Genomic DNA, 19,172 nt, shown 5'->3' on the forward strand with positions numbered 1-19,172 from the left:
ACGTGGCTGGCCACCTATTCTGATGGTCCAGATAAGAAGAGCATTAAACACTAGAAAAACCAACAGGCTTTTAACATGAATTAGCTCATGGTAATTCTGCAGATATTCACTGCCGGGGAGGGAGGAACGCCGCCTTTCAGAGGAATGGCATGAAGAAAGCCGTTGTTAAAATAAAGCCACAAGAAGTTGCGATTTCAGTTTGCCAAAAGCCACGCAGAGGACATGGCAAATCTGTGGAACAAGATGCTAACACTGCGCTGCTTCTTAAAGACACTGTCCTCATGAGGACACGTGGTGAAAGCAGCATCACGATGGGGGCCTGCTCTTCTTCAGCTGGGATAGAAAACTGGACACAGCTGATAAGAAGATGGATGGAGATAAACACAAGACATCCCTGGAAGAAACTAGAGATGCACCGATCCAGTTTATTCCGAACCAATCCGATACCTGGGCTAAGCGTATCGGCCGATAACCGATAACCGATACCCGATACGATACTACTGTGAATAAACCGTGTACCGTGCCATGTGAGTGAAGTTATCAGGCTTGAAATAAACATTGTTGAAAAAAGTTCTACATGTTCTTTAGCACTTTTTTTTGAGGTGATTATTTAAGTTTGTGGTGTTGAATTTACCAACCTTATCACCCCCTCTTTCATTGTATGCATTGCAGGTGCTGCATGTTGCTCTGTGTTTGCTCATCACTAGCTGCCGTGTGTGCTCTGCGTAACCGCCGTTGCAGTTGAATAGCAACATAGAATAGAAGTGACTAGATTGCCGTAACTGTATTGCTGTGTATGATATTAATTTAAAAAAAAAAGAAATGACTGGATCGGAATGCTGGATCGGCATCAATCATCCGATATATACGATCCAGCTAATTAGTCAATATCGGTGCTGATACCCAATGCAGGTATCGGATCAGTGCATCTCGGGAAGAAAGCCCTAAACATAGAGAGCTGCAATGGTATAGTTCAGATTAGGAAACCCAAACACAATCCCACGTCACGTGCCATGTTGCGGAGCCATTTGCTTCACCTGCAGAGCGTTGTCAATGCTGGCTGCCCGCAGAGCAAGTTGAACGAATTGAGGCAGAGGCAGAGCGGAGGCGGTATTTTCAAAGGAAATTTAGTAAATTCTACAAATGATTATGCAGATTTTTTTAAAAACGGTTCAAACCAAATCCTGAAAATATAGGCAGCACTTCACACTTCGCAAAACTAAAAAATAAGTAACATGCAAGCTTTGCAAAAGTGATTCGACATGAAACAAAACCACCACGGTGATGATACAGTGCCTTAAACAACATCCTGAAGCACGACGATAACTGAGCCTTAACATTAGTCTCTGATAGCTCGGCTGATGCTGCTGGTTGCTTGTTAACTGCTTTAGGACTGTAGCTGTGTTAACATGTGCAAAATTCCCTGATCAGATCAAAATGCGTTCAGATTAAAAAGAAAGCATTCCAAATGCACCGTTCACATGGGCTCAAAATCAAATGGTCCAATCATGATGTAGGTTAACTAGAAGCACTTTATTCTAAGTAAAAACCCTCTAACATGTTAATAACATGTTAATAACAAAGTTGTTAAATTTCCCTAAAACAACTGCAAACGTTTGGTACGTCTGCCCAACAAACGCGGAGGCGTGTTGGTCCTGACTGTCCTGAGCACATAGGATGAACCCACAGCAGGTTCCGAGAGCAGTTGAGGCATTGCTGCTTTCCACAATTACGACACAGGCTCAGCAACTCACGCTGTTGCTGATAAGAGAGCGTGAAGAAAGTATCCTCATCCTCCCTCAAAGCGTTGCTAACCCATTGTCCACATGCATGCACAGTAAAGTTCATGAGATACTCGGTTTTTAGATGCACACTGATTGGACCATGGATAGGCGTAAACCAGCCCTCTCAATCAGAATACAATTTCATTCCGATTGACTGATGGTAATAATTTGTTGATTAAGTTTTGATTTGCCAACAAAATCTGAAGACACTGCACTTAATGGGAGTGAGGAGCAGGACTCTAAAGTAACTTTTCAAGAATCAAGAGTATTTATTTTTATTACATAACCATAATGAAATTTTGGTGAGGCGCTCAGAAAGAGAAGAATCAGACCCCAATTAAAAACACTTATAGAAATAACGAAAAATAAGAATCTTTAAAACGTAAAGCTCTCAGAAGAAAAACAAAGAAAACAAAGTATTAAACATCTAACAAATATGTACAAACAAATGTTGCATGTAGTTTTTCCATAAAGTGCAGCTTGTGCTGAAACAGTCTATGAAATGGGCTGGTGGTCCATTTAATTGTCAGCAGGGTTCTTTTAACTCTGGTTGGACTGTTATGTCCAATTTTCTATGTTGGAAAAAAAGAGGTGGAAATTAAAAAAAAAATGTCCAATTTATCAGTTAATCCTACAGATTAATCAATTATTTAAATTATTGTTTGTTGCAACCCTACAATACTCTATAGATGTTTTTTTAAAACATGTTTTTAGAGCAGGGATGCATATAAAAGTTGCAAGACAGTGACTCTCAAGAAAATGTGTTGGAGACACCTGCTTTGGATTGAAACATTGCTTATGTGCTATAAAGGCCCAGTCAAAGTCACACATGCTGCAGGTGAAACCTGGTTAACATGAGCTATGAATGAATGAGGCTGATTAAGGAAGCAGTGGCTAAAAGGGGAGCAAAAACTACTAAACAGAGCTACATAGACATAATCTAACCAAGAATACAAGCAGAGGATGCAAAGCAAAAATAAACTAGAAAGCAGAAAGTGAACAAATGCATTAGCATAGAAAATACGTCTAAAAATTATAAGCTGATAAGAAATGAACTGATAAGGCAAAACCCTGGTAACAAAATAAAAACAGCATATGGCAAGACATGCAGGACATAAATATCACTGAAAAGCACTGAAAAATAGAAAATCAAATTTAAAATCGTGACACTTTTTTTCTATTAAAACACTACTTTGTGTTGGTCTATCATATGAACCACCAATATCTTGCACTGATTTAGTGATTTTTTTTTTTTTACATGGCAGACGTGAATACGCTGAAAGAGGTGCAAGGTACTGGGACTGACAACAAAGTGCGGTAAAAAGAAGATACTGACTTACTTTTAGAATGCGTCTTGTTATTCAAAACAACAGGTGTGTGTTACTACCCAACATGCATTGGTGCCAAAACGCGACATGCAACGTAACAGCCTCTGCGTACCACGTGTGGCTTTTCTTCTAATGTTTAAAGTCATTAGTCAAGTTAGCCTTGTGATTGAATGTTACCAGTTTAAATGCACGTTGACACACATGCTTCCAAAGGGGAACAAAGGCACGATCTTTGACTAGGCTATCTCAAAGAGGCTTTTGTCTCAAGACACTTTTCAGCCCACAGTTCTCTGGCTGGCCAGGGAACAATCTGTCAGATCGGGAAACGGCTGCGGCAGGACAAAAAAACTGTTTTTGAGTTTAAGCTACCTCTAAATTGTAACGCAGTGGTTTACTACAACCAAGTTAGACCAGATATGACTTTCACTTGCTCTTCACTGAGCCCACTGAAGCATGACGTGACAGGGACTCACCCTCGCACTGCTTCCCATCCCCTGTGTAGCCCGGCTTGCAGATGCAGTTGTAGGACTTGGGCGTGTTCTGGCAGAGGGCATCAATGTGGCAGTCGTCCGAACCGTCTGAGCACTCGTCTGCATCTGCTCGAACATAAAAACGTCAATAGCTTATTAGGAACCGAGAACCCAATGAGCTCACAGCGTCCGCCGTGACTAATGACACAACGCTCTGATGGGCTGGATCGGTATCTCCTCCCTGTGCAACCCCCCACCAGAGAAGAAAGATTTGAAGAAGCTTAGGAAACAAAAAAGGAGAGCAGCGTTGTTGTAGTAAATATTTCACAAAAAAAAAAAAAAACTAAAATTTAAGAAGTAGTGAAATTGAGGAGTGGAATTCAGATAGGAGACATTTACTGGTGGCATTTCTCTGTCTGAAGAACTGTGCAATACAGCTTGTCTTCTAAGATAGTGCGTTAAGCTTAAAACTAATTGTCACAGAAAGAAAACGGCACTCATCGGCCACCTTATTGGTTATTAAAACAAATAATTAGCCATTTAAAAGGCAGCAACTGCATACGTGGTGACACGGTGAAGAAGTTCAAAGCAAGGGAAGCAATGGGATCTTTGTGGCTTTGACTTTGAACTTTGATTGGCTGTTGCTTCCGGAGAGGCTCAAACGGAACATCTACGAAGATTTTACCGCACAGCATGGAGGTTAGCAGGGTTTACAGGGTATGTTTTGGCAAAGAGAAAATATCCAGTCACAACAAGTCGTGTGACCAAAATTGTTTTGGTTTCATAGATCAAAGAAGAATAGGTAGACCGGTTAAAGATGATAAAGGGTAACAACAACTTTGATTGTTGTTACCCTAAAATTCTAACAGGGTCACCAAAACGGGAAAATAAAAGATATTTCCTGGTCTGATGAGCTTCAATTTCAGCACCGACACAGTTGGAAATTCACAAATCAGTGCAATCTCCTCCGATGTTTGTAACTACTTTGCACCTGCTAATTTATTTTTTTCTGTACTGGAGTTACTACACAGGTTCCTCTAATACATGAGGGCACAGTCAGGCCCATTGGCTACAAGATATTTGCCCCTATGTTTTTTTTTTCAAGTGTCAGTTGGCCGCAAAATGGCGAAAGCTCAGTCCTTGCAAGTTATGCTTGATAAAGCCTAAGTTTACCTTGTCTTCTTTCAGTCTTCTTGATATAGAAGTTTACTGAGGGTTTACAAAACAGTACTCAACTGGTATTAAATCTGTGGTTCATCTTAAATTTAGATTAAAGTCGGGAAAAGTTATGCTTTCATTGGTGTGTAAACCAAACATATATTGCTCTATTTGACTGATTCTCAAGTAAAGAAAAGAAAAAAAACATTATGGCCTTTTAACTCTACTGATGTATGGAATCAGTAATGATGAACTGCAATTATTTTTCATTTTAGTTTATTTTTCATGACTAGTGAAACCTGAACCTGTGAGAATTTCCTCTGACTTTGTTCTGTAAAGTGAAGAACTTTGATGTTAGAGGTAATTCAAGGTTAAGATTAATTCAATGAAGCATATTTGTTAGTGAAAGTAATAGTTTATTTCCAATACATATTTTGTTAATACCAAATATAGCTTTTTGGGGTTTAATTGACTGAAGGTGTTCAGTCAGTCATAATTGTTTTTTGATCCTGTACAGTGTCTGTGCAACGTCTAGCAAAGAACAAAAAATTATATGTATACAATATATATATGTATATATATATATATATATATATATATATATATATATATATATATATATATATATATATATATATATTCCATTACATATGGAATTGGTAGTCTGCAAAAAATTATCAACCTAAAGAGCGCTTAATCTGAAGTCACTGAGAATTTCGAGCCATCTATTGTCTTCTGATTATCCGAGGTCACGTCACGGGGACAACAGGTCCGGGTGAGAAACCCAGACATCCCTCTTCCCAGCAACATCCTCCAGGTCATTCTGGGGGATCCCAAAGCGTTCCAGTGGCAGACAACATACACAGTCCCTCCAGCAATTTCTGGGTCTTCCCCGGGGTCTCCTCCCAGTGGGATGCACACAGAAAACCCCCAAAGGGAGACCTCCTGGGGGCATCCTGATCAGATGTCCGAACCACTTAAACTGACTCCTTTTCGATGCAGAGGTTCTATTTTGAGTTCCCTGCGGAGCTCCTCACCTCATCTCTAAGGCAGGGCCTGGCCACCCTCCGCAGGAACCTCATTTCTTATCCAGGTACCTTGTTCTTTCAGTCGTCCTCCATACCTCATCACCATATGTGAGGGTCAGAATGTAGACAAACCAGTAAACCCAGCCCTTTGTTTTTTTGGCAACTATATTTTTTCACCAACAGACCATAGAAGCAACAACATTACTGCAGAAGAAGCCCCAATCTGTCTGTTCATCTCTCGTACTATCCGACCATGACAAGAAACCAAGATACTTAAATTCCTCTGCTTGACCCAGAGGGAGTAATCCACCATTGTTCGGTGGAGGACTATGGCCATAGACCTATGCCGGGCTCCCACTGAATACGGTCCAGATACAGGTGGACACGGCAAGCAACCCAAGTCTTTAAAATCTGTGTGTACACCCACATCCGTAAGGTGCAGCGAAAAAAATCTGCAAGAAGGAAGTTTGACTGGCCACTGCAGCGGCCCCTGGATCAATCTCCCGAATTTCACGAGTCAAACAGGAAAATTTGGGCGCTAGACAGGAGAACATTCCGGTGAAATTCAGAACAACACCCAAACAACTTACGCAAACTTGAGAAGTATAAACAAAACGGCAACACAGAAACACGAGGAAACACGGGGGCTTTAGGAGGATTAAATAGGATGTTTGTGCGCAGGGATAACGAGTTTTGCCCTAGAAAATGAAAACCAAAGGTCTTTTTTAATCATTTATGAGGCATAGCAACAGAAAGGACCACATGAACTTCTGTTCCACCGGGCCCCCCTACCACAACCGGAGCTGCAGCTGGCTGCTGTTTCCTTAGGAGCAGTGTGAGTGGGGGTTTGCGGAGAAGCAGCTCTGGATCAGGACAGTAATCTGCACCATAGTCAGTGTGAACCAAGGGCTAGAGAAGATTACTCTCATTTCGGCCTCTTCACATTTTGCAGCGAACCACTCCAGTACATGCTGGAGTTTGTGCCAACAGAACCACAAAACTCACAAAAAGCAAAGATACGATCCTGAGGTTCCCAAACCAGGCACCCTCCTCTCCATGTCTACGCCTTGAGATCCTGTCTATGAACACCACACACAGGATTGTTGACATTGAGTCCAATGTGCATTGGGCACACCCCCAACTTTGTGTTGAGAATGTGGACAAACTCTTGCTTTGGGCACACAAGGACTGTACAGCCCTGAAAACCAATCCAATTACACCATTCTCCCGCAGCACCCCCCACAAATTGCCTTGTTGGGGGCTGCTGACAGGTTCCTCGTCCAGATGTTCCCAGCTTACCCTCACCACTCATTGAGGTTTACCGGATCTGTCCAACAGTCTTCCCTGCCACCGGATCCAACTCACTACCAATTTCTGATTGGTTGACAGCTCTGACCCTCTCTTCACCCAAGTGTCCAAGATGTAAGGACCCAGGTCTTATGATACAATAACAAAATTGACCATCAACCTTTGGCTCAAGGCAGCCTTGTAACAAGAACACTTGTAGACCACCTTGTGTTCAAACATGGTGTTCGGTATGGTCCAACACTGCTCAGCTTCAGAAAAGGGAGACCATTCCTCCTGATCAAACCCCTCCAAGTAATACCGTCATTGCTCACATGGGCATTGAAGTCCCCCATGAGCGCTACTAAATCCCCAGTGGGTACCCCTTCCAAGACATGATCAAGTGCATGGGTATCAAACTCCAGTGCTCGAGGGACTGCATCCTGCAACTTTTAGATGTGTCCCTGGTCCGACACACCTGAATAACACCTTGGTGCACCCCAAAAGACCTCTCAAAGACTCTATATAGACCATCCACATGCTGGTTGATTTTTAATAACAGGACTAAACTGCCTGGGCGAAAGCCTGTCCACAATCAAGCAAAGAATATGGTTAGATTCCACACAGAATATACATTTAAGGTTTATTATGTGATTCTTGTTTCAAAGCTCTCAACCTCTCTTTCAAAACAACTGTTCAGCAGTTTCAGCATCAAGCAGGAAAGAAAACCATACTGTAAGATGCAGCTCAAAATCACCTCGCCGGCAAGTTATACATTCCAGATATCCCGGTGAATGACATGAAAGCAACACTGGACCCTTGTCAGTGCCAGCGCTACAGCATTAGGCAACTTGTAGAAAAATAAGCCGTTTAAAAAAATGCTTAACATCAAGCCGGTGGAGCCTTATAGCTTAAATGTGATCTGAAATGTTGACTTGTTATTTTATGATTTGCTTGCCATAAGTGTTAGATAAGGTCCAGACCGAAATGCATAGGGGGAAAAAAATTGCTTTTAAGCCAAGATCTGGCAGCTGAGGACACACAGTCAAAAGAAAGCTTTAGGGCTCTTCAATTGATCAGGTTATTGATGGAGGAGCTGGTCTCATCTGGTCTTAAATCCAACGACGGAAGGACACTTCATTATGCACAAATCACATATAGATGTTTTGGCTCCTGCTCTCCGATCAGTAAACCTTTACCCCACAGCTTTGAGATGTCTATCCATCATCTCGGCTCTAAAATGGGAAAAGTATATAACAATTTAAGAATTAAAAAAGACTTTTAGTGAGAGAGCAAAGGGGAGTGTGGCATGTCGGGGCACAGCAGCTACAAGTCTCTTGTGTTTCAGGGATGGGGACATTGATGATCCCCCTTTTAGTTTCTTAACCACCCGCCCACCCCCCACCTTGTCGGTGTGGTGGCAGATTGTCACAATAATGACTCCCCACCCAGAACAATGTGCTGCGGCTGCAGGGTCGATAATAGACCCCTGCTGCCTGCTTCTCTTGGGACTTATGACAGCACTACTTCCAGCTCACAGCCCTGCTACCTCTTCCAGAACCAACATTTAGACGCATAAACACATTGGGTTTACTTCTGTTCTTTTTTTTTTTGATAACCTAATTTGTGCCTTATCCCAAAACCACTGTCCTTAAACATTAGTAGTACATACCCAACCTCAACCTCCCATTTAGGTTCCACTTTAGCCCTAGAATCCCACTGTATTAGGACAGGGCTTTGGTTCCCAAAATGCCCAATGGTCTTGAAAGGGCTGGTTGTTTTACCAGAAAAAAAACTAACACACACACCCAAATCCCTGTTTAAAATACAACATGAGGACCGTTCCTTGACTTCCATAGATTTCCATTCATTTTCAAGCCTTTCTATGGCCTAACTCTGACCCTAGCCCTAACTTTTACCGGTACATACTCAACCCTCACCCTAAACCTAACTGACACCTTAGTGCTAAAACTAACTCCTAGCCAGGAAAGAAGTGAGGACCGAAAAAAGGTCCTTTACATCAAAGTCCTCAATTTACTAGTAAAAAGAGCAAAAAATTATCTTACTCAGCTGCAAGTAGAAGAACACACACACATACACATACATGGCTGTATTTCTATCCCTGTTACAATACTATATTTACTCCCATTCATGTTGTTTAGCTTAACCTAAACACTAACCTTTACTATTACCAGAGGAGTGGACTAGGTATAGTTGGAAGATCTTAAATAACGTATGTGCACAACAAACCTGATCTATACTTTTTGCTTACAATATGAATTCTAGCATCCTCTTTGAGTGTGGGAGAGTTTGCCTCCTGGCATATTGGATGACGTTGTATAGCAGCATTCAATATGCCAATGTATAGCAAACTGTTAATTGCATCCATAGTAAAAATGGACAAATCTTGGCATTGGAAATGCATTTTCTTATTTTATTTTAACTTGCTGTTATTTGTAGTTAGTTGGTCAATTCAACTGTGCTTATAATGGTATCTTTCCATTTGCATTATTTTTAATGCTCATGATTTTTTGAAATTTGGTTATTTTAAATGCTATTAACTCATTTCAGATGTGAAATGTGGGATTTAATGAAAAATAAAAAGTTCAATATATGAAACTCTTCATGCAGCTGACATTTTAAAAAATTATTACATGAATTGTACAATAAATTACTATTTTAACACGTATTACATTTGAAATACATACTAGTCAGCTTCAGCAAACAGATATACACACATTTATGAGTTAACTGTGGAAAACATAAACTCTATATTGGTATAATGGAATAATTATAATTTAGTACCTGAGCAAAGGAAATGTATAAAAACTACTTTCTTGAAATATTTTGGGGATTTTATATTCATGGAAAGAGTAAAAAAAAATCTTGCAACTATACTGGGTGTAACCCGATTATTCTTGCATGTTCACGCTGATTATGGTGTCTATCTCCATCAGCTATTCGGTGCGAGGCATCAGTCCATCACAGGGCAACACGGAAACACACAGTAAAAACAACCATGCACACACACTCACACCTAAATGCAATTTTAGAGAGACCAAATAACCTAATGTGCATGCTTTTGAACTGTGGGAGAGAACCCAAGCAGAACCCGCCTATGCACAGGGAGAACATGCAACATCCATGCAGAAAGACTCCAGACTGGGATTTGAACCCATGACCTTCTTGCTGTTAGGTAAAACGGCTCCTAACTGTAACCCATAAATAAGGCTTGAGCCACATGGAACTGCTCTAAAACATTAGAATTTTAGTTCTAATTTAGTTATCATTACCTTCCAAAGGTAATGTTGATCGTTGTTAAAATTATTTCGATTTCTTTTAAATTTTAACATCAGGATTTATTTAAGATTTCAAATAACTGAAAAATATACTAGTAACATGTTCACGTTCTGATCGGTTTCCAGTCATAATGTCTTTTCTCCAGTTGAACCGTTTCAGCTGAATATGTGTGTGCTGGAATCACATTTTATGCTCATTGTAACTGCAAATAAATGTCTGTAAAAAATAGACAATTATTGTTGGTGGCTTGCAAACAAAGCAAGTTAAGATTGCTCCCTCTTTCCCAGCTCTACCTAATCCAGGTTGAATAGCTGCACACCAGGAATTCACTGCCAGACCCAATGGGCATGTAAAACATTATAACAATTCGTTTGCGCGATTAAATTGTTGTTTATTTAATAAATAATTTGAAGTGACAAATTTAGGGGGCAAACGCAACAAATTCTGTGAAATGGCCAATGCAACTGCCGCCTTACTTGTAAACCATGTTTATCCCACCTTTACAAGACCAATTTAATCACAAAATATTTTCCATGCCACCACAACATTTTTGCTGATTTGAAAAAATTATATATTTATTTTTTACTTTAGCCTACATCAAAAACACACAAACACAAGGTGAAGCATAGTGATGGAACCATCATGCTGTGGGAATGCTGTCCTCCAGCAGGGATCGGGAAGCTATGCAGGGTTTATGTGAATGCCGCAAAGTAATCAAGGATGGGGTGGAGGTTTACCTTCCGACAGGACAACGGCCCTTAAACATACAGCCAGAGCTATAATGGGATGGTTTAAATCCAACCTATTGAAACCAGGATTGATAAATCAGCCCCACACCCCAAAATAAAACGAAAAAACAGAACTGTAATTTGATGCATGCTGGGTGCCACCCCAACCCCCGTGAAATTCTGCCCAGGGCCACATATGATTTTGGCTCGGCTCTGCAAAGGAGAGCTTAGCGCAGAGATAAAGCTGCAGTTTCCGACTGGAACTGGCCCTGCAGGGGCGCACCACCCAGAACTTCAGTAAACTCGGGGAAAAAATATGTTTTTATTATCAAACGTTGTCATTTAGTAGCTCTTCTTTTTCCTCGCTCTACTTAATCACAGAACATTGTTTCATGTCACCGCGCAACTTCACCACGGTGCGCAAGTCTGCGAGCCCATCCTGCGTGGGAGCCAAACGCAAACGCCAGCATGATATTCCAATACTTTATGCGAATCGCAAATAACGGGGAGTTTTCTCAGATCTATCGGGACTTTCGGCAGATTGTTTTTTTTTTTTTACCAAGTTTATTCCAGTGGCACATGCCCGTGAGTTTGACACTCGCGTTCCCATCATTTCCTCCTTTAAAGGGAAAGAAAAACCGGTAAGAGGGAAGCAGCCGCCGAAAGCAGAAGTGTTAGGGATCCGAGACGGGGAGAATGGAAAGGGGAGCTTCTTACCTGCGAGTCCGACATTCCCCATCACCCTGCAAGTATTTATGAGGAGGATAAACAAACAAACGTCCCGGGAAAAACAAGCGCTCCCCATGCTGACAGGCGATGTGAGGATCCAGCGGGGCTTCTCTGAGGGGCTTCAAACCTGGACTGGCCGCTTGTGTGTGTGTGTGTGTGTGTGTGTGTGTGTGTGTGTGTGTGTGTGTGTGTGTGTGTGTGTGTGTGTGTGTGTGTGTGTGTGTAAGTTTGCACGTGTGCGTGCGTGAGTGTGTGTGTGTCCGACAAGGGAGGAGGAACGTCTCTTTTTTTTTTTTTTCCTTTTTTTGTGGACTGGCAGCAGTTGGGGGTGGGTGGGTGGTGTGGATGGGGTCGGGGGGGGGGGGGGGGGGGGAGGGGGGAGGGTGGCAAGACAGACAGAGAGAGAGAGAGAGAGAGAGAGAGAGAGAGAGAGAGAGAGAGAGAATTAAGCTCTCGGATTGGCTTGTGTGGGCCAGTAGGTGAGAGAGAGAGAGAGAGAGAGAGAGAGAGAGAGAGAGAGAGAGAGAGAGAGAGAGAGAGAGAGAGAGAGCAAGGAGGGTAGACATGGCAAGAAGATGGGGGATTTCAAAAAAGAAGAGAAAAACGCTCAAATCTAGATGTATAAATGTATAAAAAGCGGTGCCTTTATTGCTTTTGTCTTTTTACAGATACCAATCTGAAAAGTGCGGCGCGCACTTGCCGATTCCGACACAATCACAGCTGCAAGCCCCTGAGGCCGAGATGGAACCTGTCGCCTTGCACACAACATGCTACCTGGTGCGGACCACTTTTGTTAAGCGTCGCCATGGAGGCAGCCTCCCCACCTGGAAACATGGTGGTGGCGGCATTATGCTGCGTGACCAACGTGCTCTGAAAAACATCTGTTTCTCAGGTTCTACCAGTCTGAGAACGTCAGAGCCGAAGGTTACCAAACGCAGCCGAGATCACTTAATAAAATAAACAGACCAAAGAAATAAAAGGTGGGTTTTTGAGTCATTTACGAGCTGAAGGGCGCATCCGTATTTTACACTACGCACAAAATTCTTTATAGAGTTTTTCAAACAAATATCAGAGGCTTAACGGGGTCAGTAAAAATCTTTTCGCATCGACAAATATTCCCAAAGCATAAAAGCGATAGGCGCGACGCAGGCTGCGGTTTTATTGTTTTCCCCAAATCTCAACTGGCCATGTGCAAACTGCCAAAACAAAGAGGAGAAAGGCTTGAATATATGTTCTGGGGAACATTAGTTTTTCCCTTTTTGATTATCATCGATTAACACACCAGATTTCAGAGATACTTCTATGACTCTACTTCTGCATCCAAAGGAGGATTTGTTTTGTTTCTGCGGCAGATTTTTTTTTGTCTTCCTTTTTCTCTTGTAAACTTAAAGCATTGCTTGATTAAAATGACTCCTAACGTTGTTGAGGTTCTTGAGTACAGCTGCTGGTGAGATAGCATATAGGATATATGGCATGTCAGCTGGCACCTAAAGAGGAATTCACTGCTAGATTTATACATTTCACAAGTTCGATCTGTCCTATTCAGGGTCTGAACCATGTCCTGGATCAGGGGTTCCCAAACTTTCCAGCCTGCGACCCCCAAAATTTTAATTTTTTATTTTATTTTTTGGTTGTGGTGGGGGGGGGGGGGGGGGGGATTATGATAGAAAAGTCATAATAATACAAGAATATATTAACGTTTTTATAAGAACGCTTACAAAATAGTACTGTCTTCCCTCTGCGTTAAAACAAGGAATGTGGGGGTAAAGGTATACTTTGGTATCGGTCTCACAAAGAAGGAAATACTTGATATTTTTATTACCTCTGCATCAGATCATCTTGTGACCCTCAAGAGGGTCTTGCAACCCCCAGGGGGGGTCCCGACCCCCACCTTGGGAACCCCTGTCCTAGATGATACAGGGCCACCCTGTGCACCTCTGCAAGTCATCAAAAGGGGAAACATGCACAATGAAGCCCACTCCATACCTCAGTTTAGAATTTCCAATGAATCTGACATCCATGGGTTCAGACAACTTATGGAGCAAGCAACACACGATACATGCAAATAAAGAACCCTGGGTTTAAAACGGCAACTTTCCAGCAGCTTTATTCAAATGTTTTCAAAACTGAGATTTTTTTGCCTCTTTTTTTGTCTCTTTCATATCTCTGTCATGCAGTCACTGAGCTCACTAAACTGGAGGACAACTCAGTGAAACATAGCGCCCCCTGCTGGAAGTAGGTAGAATGCCACAATAACTCTGCTTCAATTCCATTTTTAAATTGATTTCGATAATAACCCTGTGTCTCCAAATGTATAATTTTTGATACAAATATTTCTGAGACCTCTACCTCTTCAACTAAGTCAGTATTATTCTGAACATACAACATACAAATTAATATATTTTACATACCCTTTATATAAATGCAGAAAACATGAGGAAAATGTAATTTTTGGTCTTACGATACAAAGTAAATTTGAAAGCCTGATGTTTATTTTTATTTTTATTTTTTTAAAAAGAAACCAAAAGAAGATTTTCTTTTTTAAAGATGGGAATATTCCTCAAAATTACCTGTATCAGGCTTTAAAGGGTAAATTACCCTTTAAAGCCTGATTGAGGTTTATTTTGTTAAGCTATTTGGCTTTCAGCTGAGTAGGTGGTACCTCTTCCAGATCATGTCATGAAATCAATATTTTGCACCTATTTCTAGATTTTAAGAACCCTTACAGGTGTGTATTACGGCACAATTATGACATAATATGAGAAAAATAAGGGCTCAAAGTTAAATTACATTCATGCCCATGATGGTAGTATATAAACATCTCACTGCTGCTGTGTGTGTTAGAAAAACCTAAAGTTATATACCAACGTGTAATGGAACAGCACATACTTATGTGCAAAGTTATAGTCATTAAGGCAATTGTTGTGGGTTTTTTAAATTTTAAAGGTTTAACATCATCTCCAAAAACTAAACATTCAAAGCTGCACATAACAGGCAACAGGGATGAAATAAACTCCAGAAACTAAGGTCGAAAAAGCATTCAGGCTCCTGAATACAGTGGCTTGTAGAATACAGACCACACGTTGGAAGTAAAACGATACATGACTGGAATTTTGTTCAGCAATACACTTTATAATGTTTGACAAACATTTCTGTTCAACCCCCCTGAGTTGGAACTTTGTAGACCCACCTATTCTGACAATTATAGCTTTTTCTGACATGTTTGTGGGGTTTGGTGCTGGACCAAAATGCTGACACAAAATAACAGAAATATGGTTTTGCATGAGAAGTTGCATGGATGAGCCTGCGTAAAGCATGGATAAAGAGTGGGAATATATATATCACATATTAGAGTAGAAGTAAACAAACACACACAGCTAATAAAAACCTCATATTTACTTTCCCAGAAAAAATAAATAAATAAATTTTAAAAAATATGTATATATATATATATATATATATATATATAGAGAGAGAGAGAGAGAGAGAGAGAGAGAGAGAGAGAGAGATTTTACTTCTACTCACCCCTTTTTAATATGTAAAATATTTACTGTTATTCTATTATTATTGTGGCTATTATCTTTTAGATATATTCAAATAAACGATCTACAATGAAAACTTAGATGTGGGCGGAACGCAGAGGGTGAAGAAAACCAGAGGAGCATGTGCCAGGTGTAACTAGAACATGGAGGAACACGTAAATGTGAAAAGTGTCCAAAAAGCTTAAATACACAGGGATTAAGAGGGATGATCTGATGTGTATATGAGCGACATCTGAGGACAATGAGAGCAGAGACCTTAAAGAGTGGAAGAACAATTGACTTGGAGGACAATAACCTAAAGTTCAGATGGGCAAATGGGACATTTTCCCGACCAGGCACAGAGTTCAACAGGTTTGCGGCTTGCAGAGTGACGTGGAGGTCTGGGACGCAGAAGGAAACCTTGGAGGTCTCCAGCACAGGATAAACTTTGGAGGCCTGGGAGCAGGATGATGCCTGAAGGCCTGTGGGGCAGGCTTGTGTCTGGACACCTGTGATAAAGGAACCTTGGAGGCCGGCATTGAGAAAGGTGCAGGAACCTAGGAAGCCAGCGGCGAGAGAGGCACAGGAACCTTGGAGGCTGGTGGGAGCTAAGGCAAAGCCTTGGAGTCCGGCGAAAGGGTAGGTGAAGCCCTGGAAGCCAGCGGACCAGGAGTCCTGAAAGAACTTGGCCTGAAGGTGGCTCATTGGGTAATGTGGAGGGATCCAGGGCGGGACCTCTGGGACTCATGGAAGAACTCTGGAGAATGACGCCAGGACCACTGGAACCCACAAAGGAGCTCTGGAGACTTTAGACCAACTTTGAGCCCTGAAAACTAGACCACGGTGGAACCCTGAGACTTTAGACCACGGTGGAACCCTGAGACTTTGGACCACGGTGGAGCTCAGAAAACTAGACCATGGTGGAACCTTGAGACTTTAGACCACGGTGGAGCCCTGAAGAATTGCTTGGAAGCCTGTAGATCCCTCAATGGAGCCCTGGAGAGCAAGGTATGTCCACCTGGACACCTTCATTGGAGGACTCAGGAACAAGGACACAAGGCTAGAGTGAGGTAGATGGCTGGACCAGTGTATGATGATGATGATGATGATGATGATGATGATGATGATGATGATTAAAGCAGGAGTGGAGCAAAAGATGATGACAATGAGTGGTTTGAGGATAAGCTATGACGAGCGGGCTCTTAGGCTCAACTACAACGACGATCTGGCTCTTGGGGTCAGAGGCAACAACGATGTGGCTCTGGAGCCCTCTGGAGGCGCAGGGCATGACAGAGGCCGTGGAAACCTCTGCCCTGAATAGACGCTGGCATGGAATGCTCTGCTACGGCGCAGAACGTGGAGGGCTCTGTGGCGGCTGAAGACAATGTAGGGCTCTACTGCGGTGATGACGTGGAGGGCGCTGCCACAGAGGTAGAATTCCTACGCTGATGGCGCCAACGGCACCAACGCCGGTGCAGGGAAGACGCAGCTGCGGACAGGCAAGAAACAACAGCCAGGTCATCAGATGTGAGGTCAGAAGAATCAGGTAGAGCCACAGGGGTGTTGAACTGCGCCCCTGAGCAGAAGTGTCTACCAAACCCTCAGTGAAGGAGCAGAATGCTAACCATCTCAACATTCGTCAGATCTTCGAGACTGCACTGAGGGAAAAGGCTTCCTCATTCCTCCACCCAGTATGTCAGTCGGCTTATCATGTCCGATCTTCTACAGGGTGAACGGTCTGGTATCAACAGCTGCTGAAATGGAGCCATGATAATCCTGCCTTGTTGGAGGGCTCTTTCTGCTGGGCAGAGGTAGTGAGCGTCTGCTTGGTCCGCAGGTTGACTGCCCATAGCTGGACCAAAATGCTGACAAATATCCAGAGACAACACAATGGAAAGAAACCAAAAGAGCCTACAGGTGGGCAAAGCACAACGAAAGCCAGAAGAGCTTGTGGCAGATAAGACAGCAGGAGGGCAGAGGAACCAGTAAACGAGAGCCACTTAAATCCAGAGGGGTTTGAGGAGAGCAGGCGTAAGTAATTGGATGGACAATGAGAGCGGAGAACTGAGATAGAGGGAGAACGACTGACAGGAGCAGAGCAGGGAAGAGAAACACAGGAAGAAATCTAACAGGACGTAACACAAAATGAACAAACCGCCACTTGGGTTCAGGCCCAGATGTTAATGAGCTATTGTTTCACCCTAAGTGGTTCCTTTCTAGCTCTAAGTGGTTCCTTTCTAGGACAAACTTTAAAATGGAAATCTTGTAGATTTTCTTCAACAACTGCTTCCTTCCTGCCAATCTTGCCGCATAACAGGCAGATTTGTGGAGGGCAACAAATGGCAGTGGATTCTCCTACCTGAGCTGTGGGTCTCTGCAGCTCCTCCAGAGATATCATGGGCTTCTTGGCTGCTTCTCTGTCCTCCCTGTCCACCGGTGGGTGACGGTGGATGGACATGTCTTCTTAGGTTTGTAGTTTTGCCATTTTCTTTCCATTGGCGTTTACCATCATGGATTTTTATCCAACCCTGCTCTCAGCTACTCTCTCCCTGATCTGTCTGCTGGGTTGGTCTTTATGGTGATGTTTTCTTTGTTAATCTTCTCAAGCAAACCGTTCACAGAGCAACCAGATTTACTCTGGGATTAAATCGCACATAGCTGGCCTCGTTTTACAAACTAGATAACCTCCAGAGACATTAGTTTGCTGCTTATTTGAGGTTATCATGGGAAAGGGGTGAAGACAAATGGAAAACCATAGGTTTCAGGATTTCATTTGTGAAAAAAGTCAACTTTAAACCTGGTGTTCGAACCCCATCGTGCTGTGAAAGGAACAGGAAACAAGCACAAACTCCTTCCAAACCCAGAATGTAACCCATAGCCCACTCTGTCAAGCTTTGGAAATATTTTCTAACATGTTTATAATAGGTTCACAGGTTTTTTTCCCCCACAACTTTGTTTAATCATATTGATATAGTAAGCAATTGTGGGGATTAAAAAAAGTCATCTGAGGTAAAGAAAGAAATTATTACAGTGGGGTTCCATCTTGCTGTAAAGCTAATCCAGCTATGTTAAGCGTAGGTAAATGCTCATTTCTTTCAGAGATTATCAAGCGGTCAAAGGAAATCATTTCTGGCCTGGCCACTTTCTAGATCAGAACTGTAAACACTAGGGATTGTCCAGGTATATACATGTAGACCAGGTCAGTTTGTACATGTTTTGTTAAATCCACAAGTTCCGTAGCAACAAAGGCATAACATTTTTTTTTTTTCATGAGTGCATCAGGTCCCCTAAAACCAGTTTTTGAGGTACTGCTCCTCTGCATCAAAAGGAGTCATCTGAGGTGATTCAGGCATCTAATCAGGATGCCTTCTCGGACACTAGCGCCAGTCCACTCTTTGGTTCAAACGTCTTGGAGGTATATACATTTAGAATATTGCACAAGCAAATTATAATATTGCTTGTGCACATTATCCTAGATATTTTTTCCTATTGCTAAATTTTCCATTAATATCATCGGATAGAGCACTCTGAACAGTCAGGTGTTAAGACACAGGCTTTTTATAGTTTGCCCTTCTTGTTCAGGGTGTCAGTGAGTGTCTGCTGTACATCTGTCAAGTCAACAGTCTTTCCCGTGTTTGGTTAGGGCGCAACGTTTCTGTGTTATAAATCAATGTTTATTGCTCTGATGTCATATTCTAATTTTCTGGGAAAGTAAATATGAGTTTTTTATTAGCTGCAAGCAATACACGTGAAAATTAACCACTACACTCCTGAAATGGATCACTGTGTTTAATAAGTCAACAACTCGCCGTTTTTGAGGAAAATAACTGAAATAAACTTTT

General features: G+C 42.1%; 1 protein-coding gene across 3 annotated transcripts in view; it reads right to left on the reverse strand.

Moving 5' to 3' along the window:
- The window catches only part of scube1 (signal peptide, CUB domain, EGF-like 1), a 156,582-nt gene extending 144,622 nt beyond the window's left edge, over positions 1-11,960 (reverse strand). For all 3 annotated transcript variants that reach the window (XM_036148942.1, XM_036148941.1, XM_036148940.1), the window contains exons 1-2: positions 11,798-11,960; positions 3,586-3,708 (exon numbers count right to left, since the gene is read on the reverse strand). In XM_036148942.1, coding sequence (XP_036004835.1) covers positions 3,586-3,708; positions 11,798-11,885 — 211 coding nt within the window. In that variant the 5' untranslated portion in view covers positions 11,886-11,960. The remainder of the gene's footprint in view (positions 1-3,585; positions 3,709-11,797) is intronic.
- Between the last annotated feature and the right edge of the window lie 7,212 nt (positions 11,961-19,172).

Source organism: Fundulus heteroclitus, chromosome 17 (genome assembly GCF_011125445.2).
Source record: "Fundulus heteroclitus isolate FHET01 chromosome 17, MU-UCD_Fhet_4.1, whole genome shotgun sequence".
Classification (NCBI taxonomy): domain Eukaryota; kingdom Metazoa; phylum Chordata; class Actinopteri; order Cyprinodontiformes; family Fundulidae; genus Fundulus; species Fundulus heteroclitus.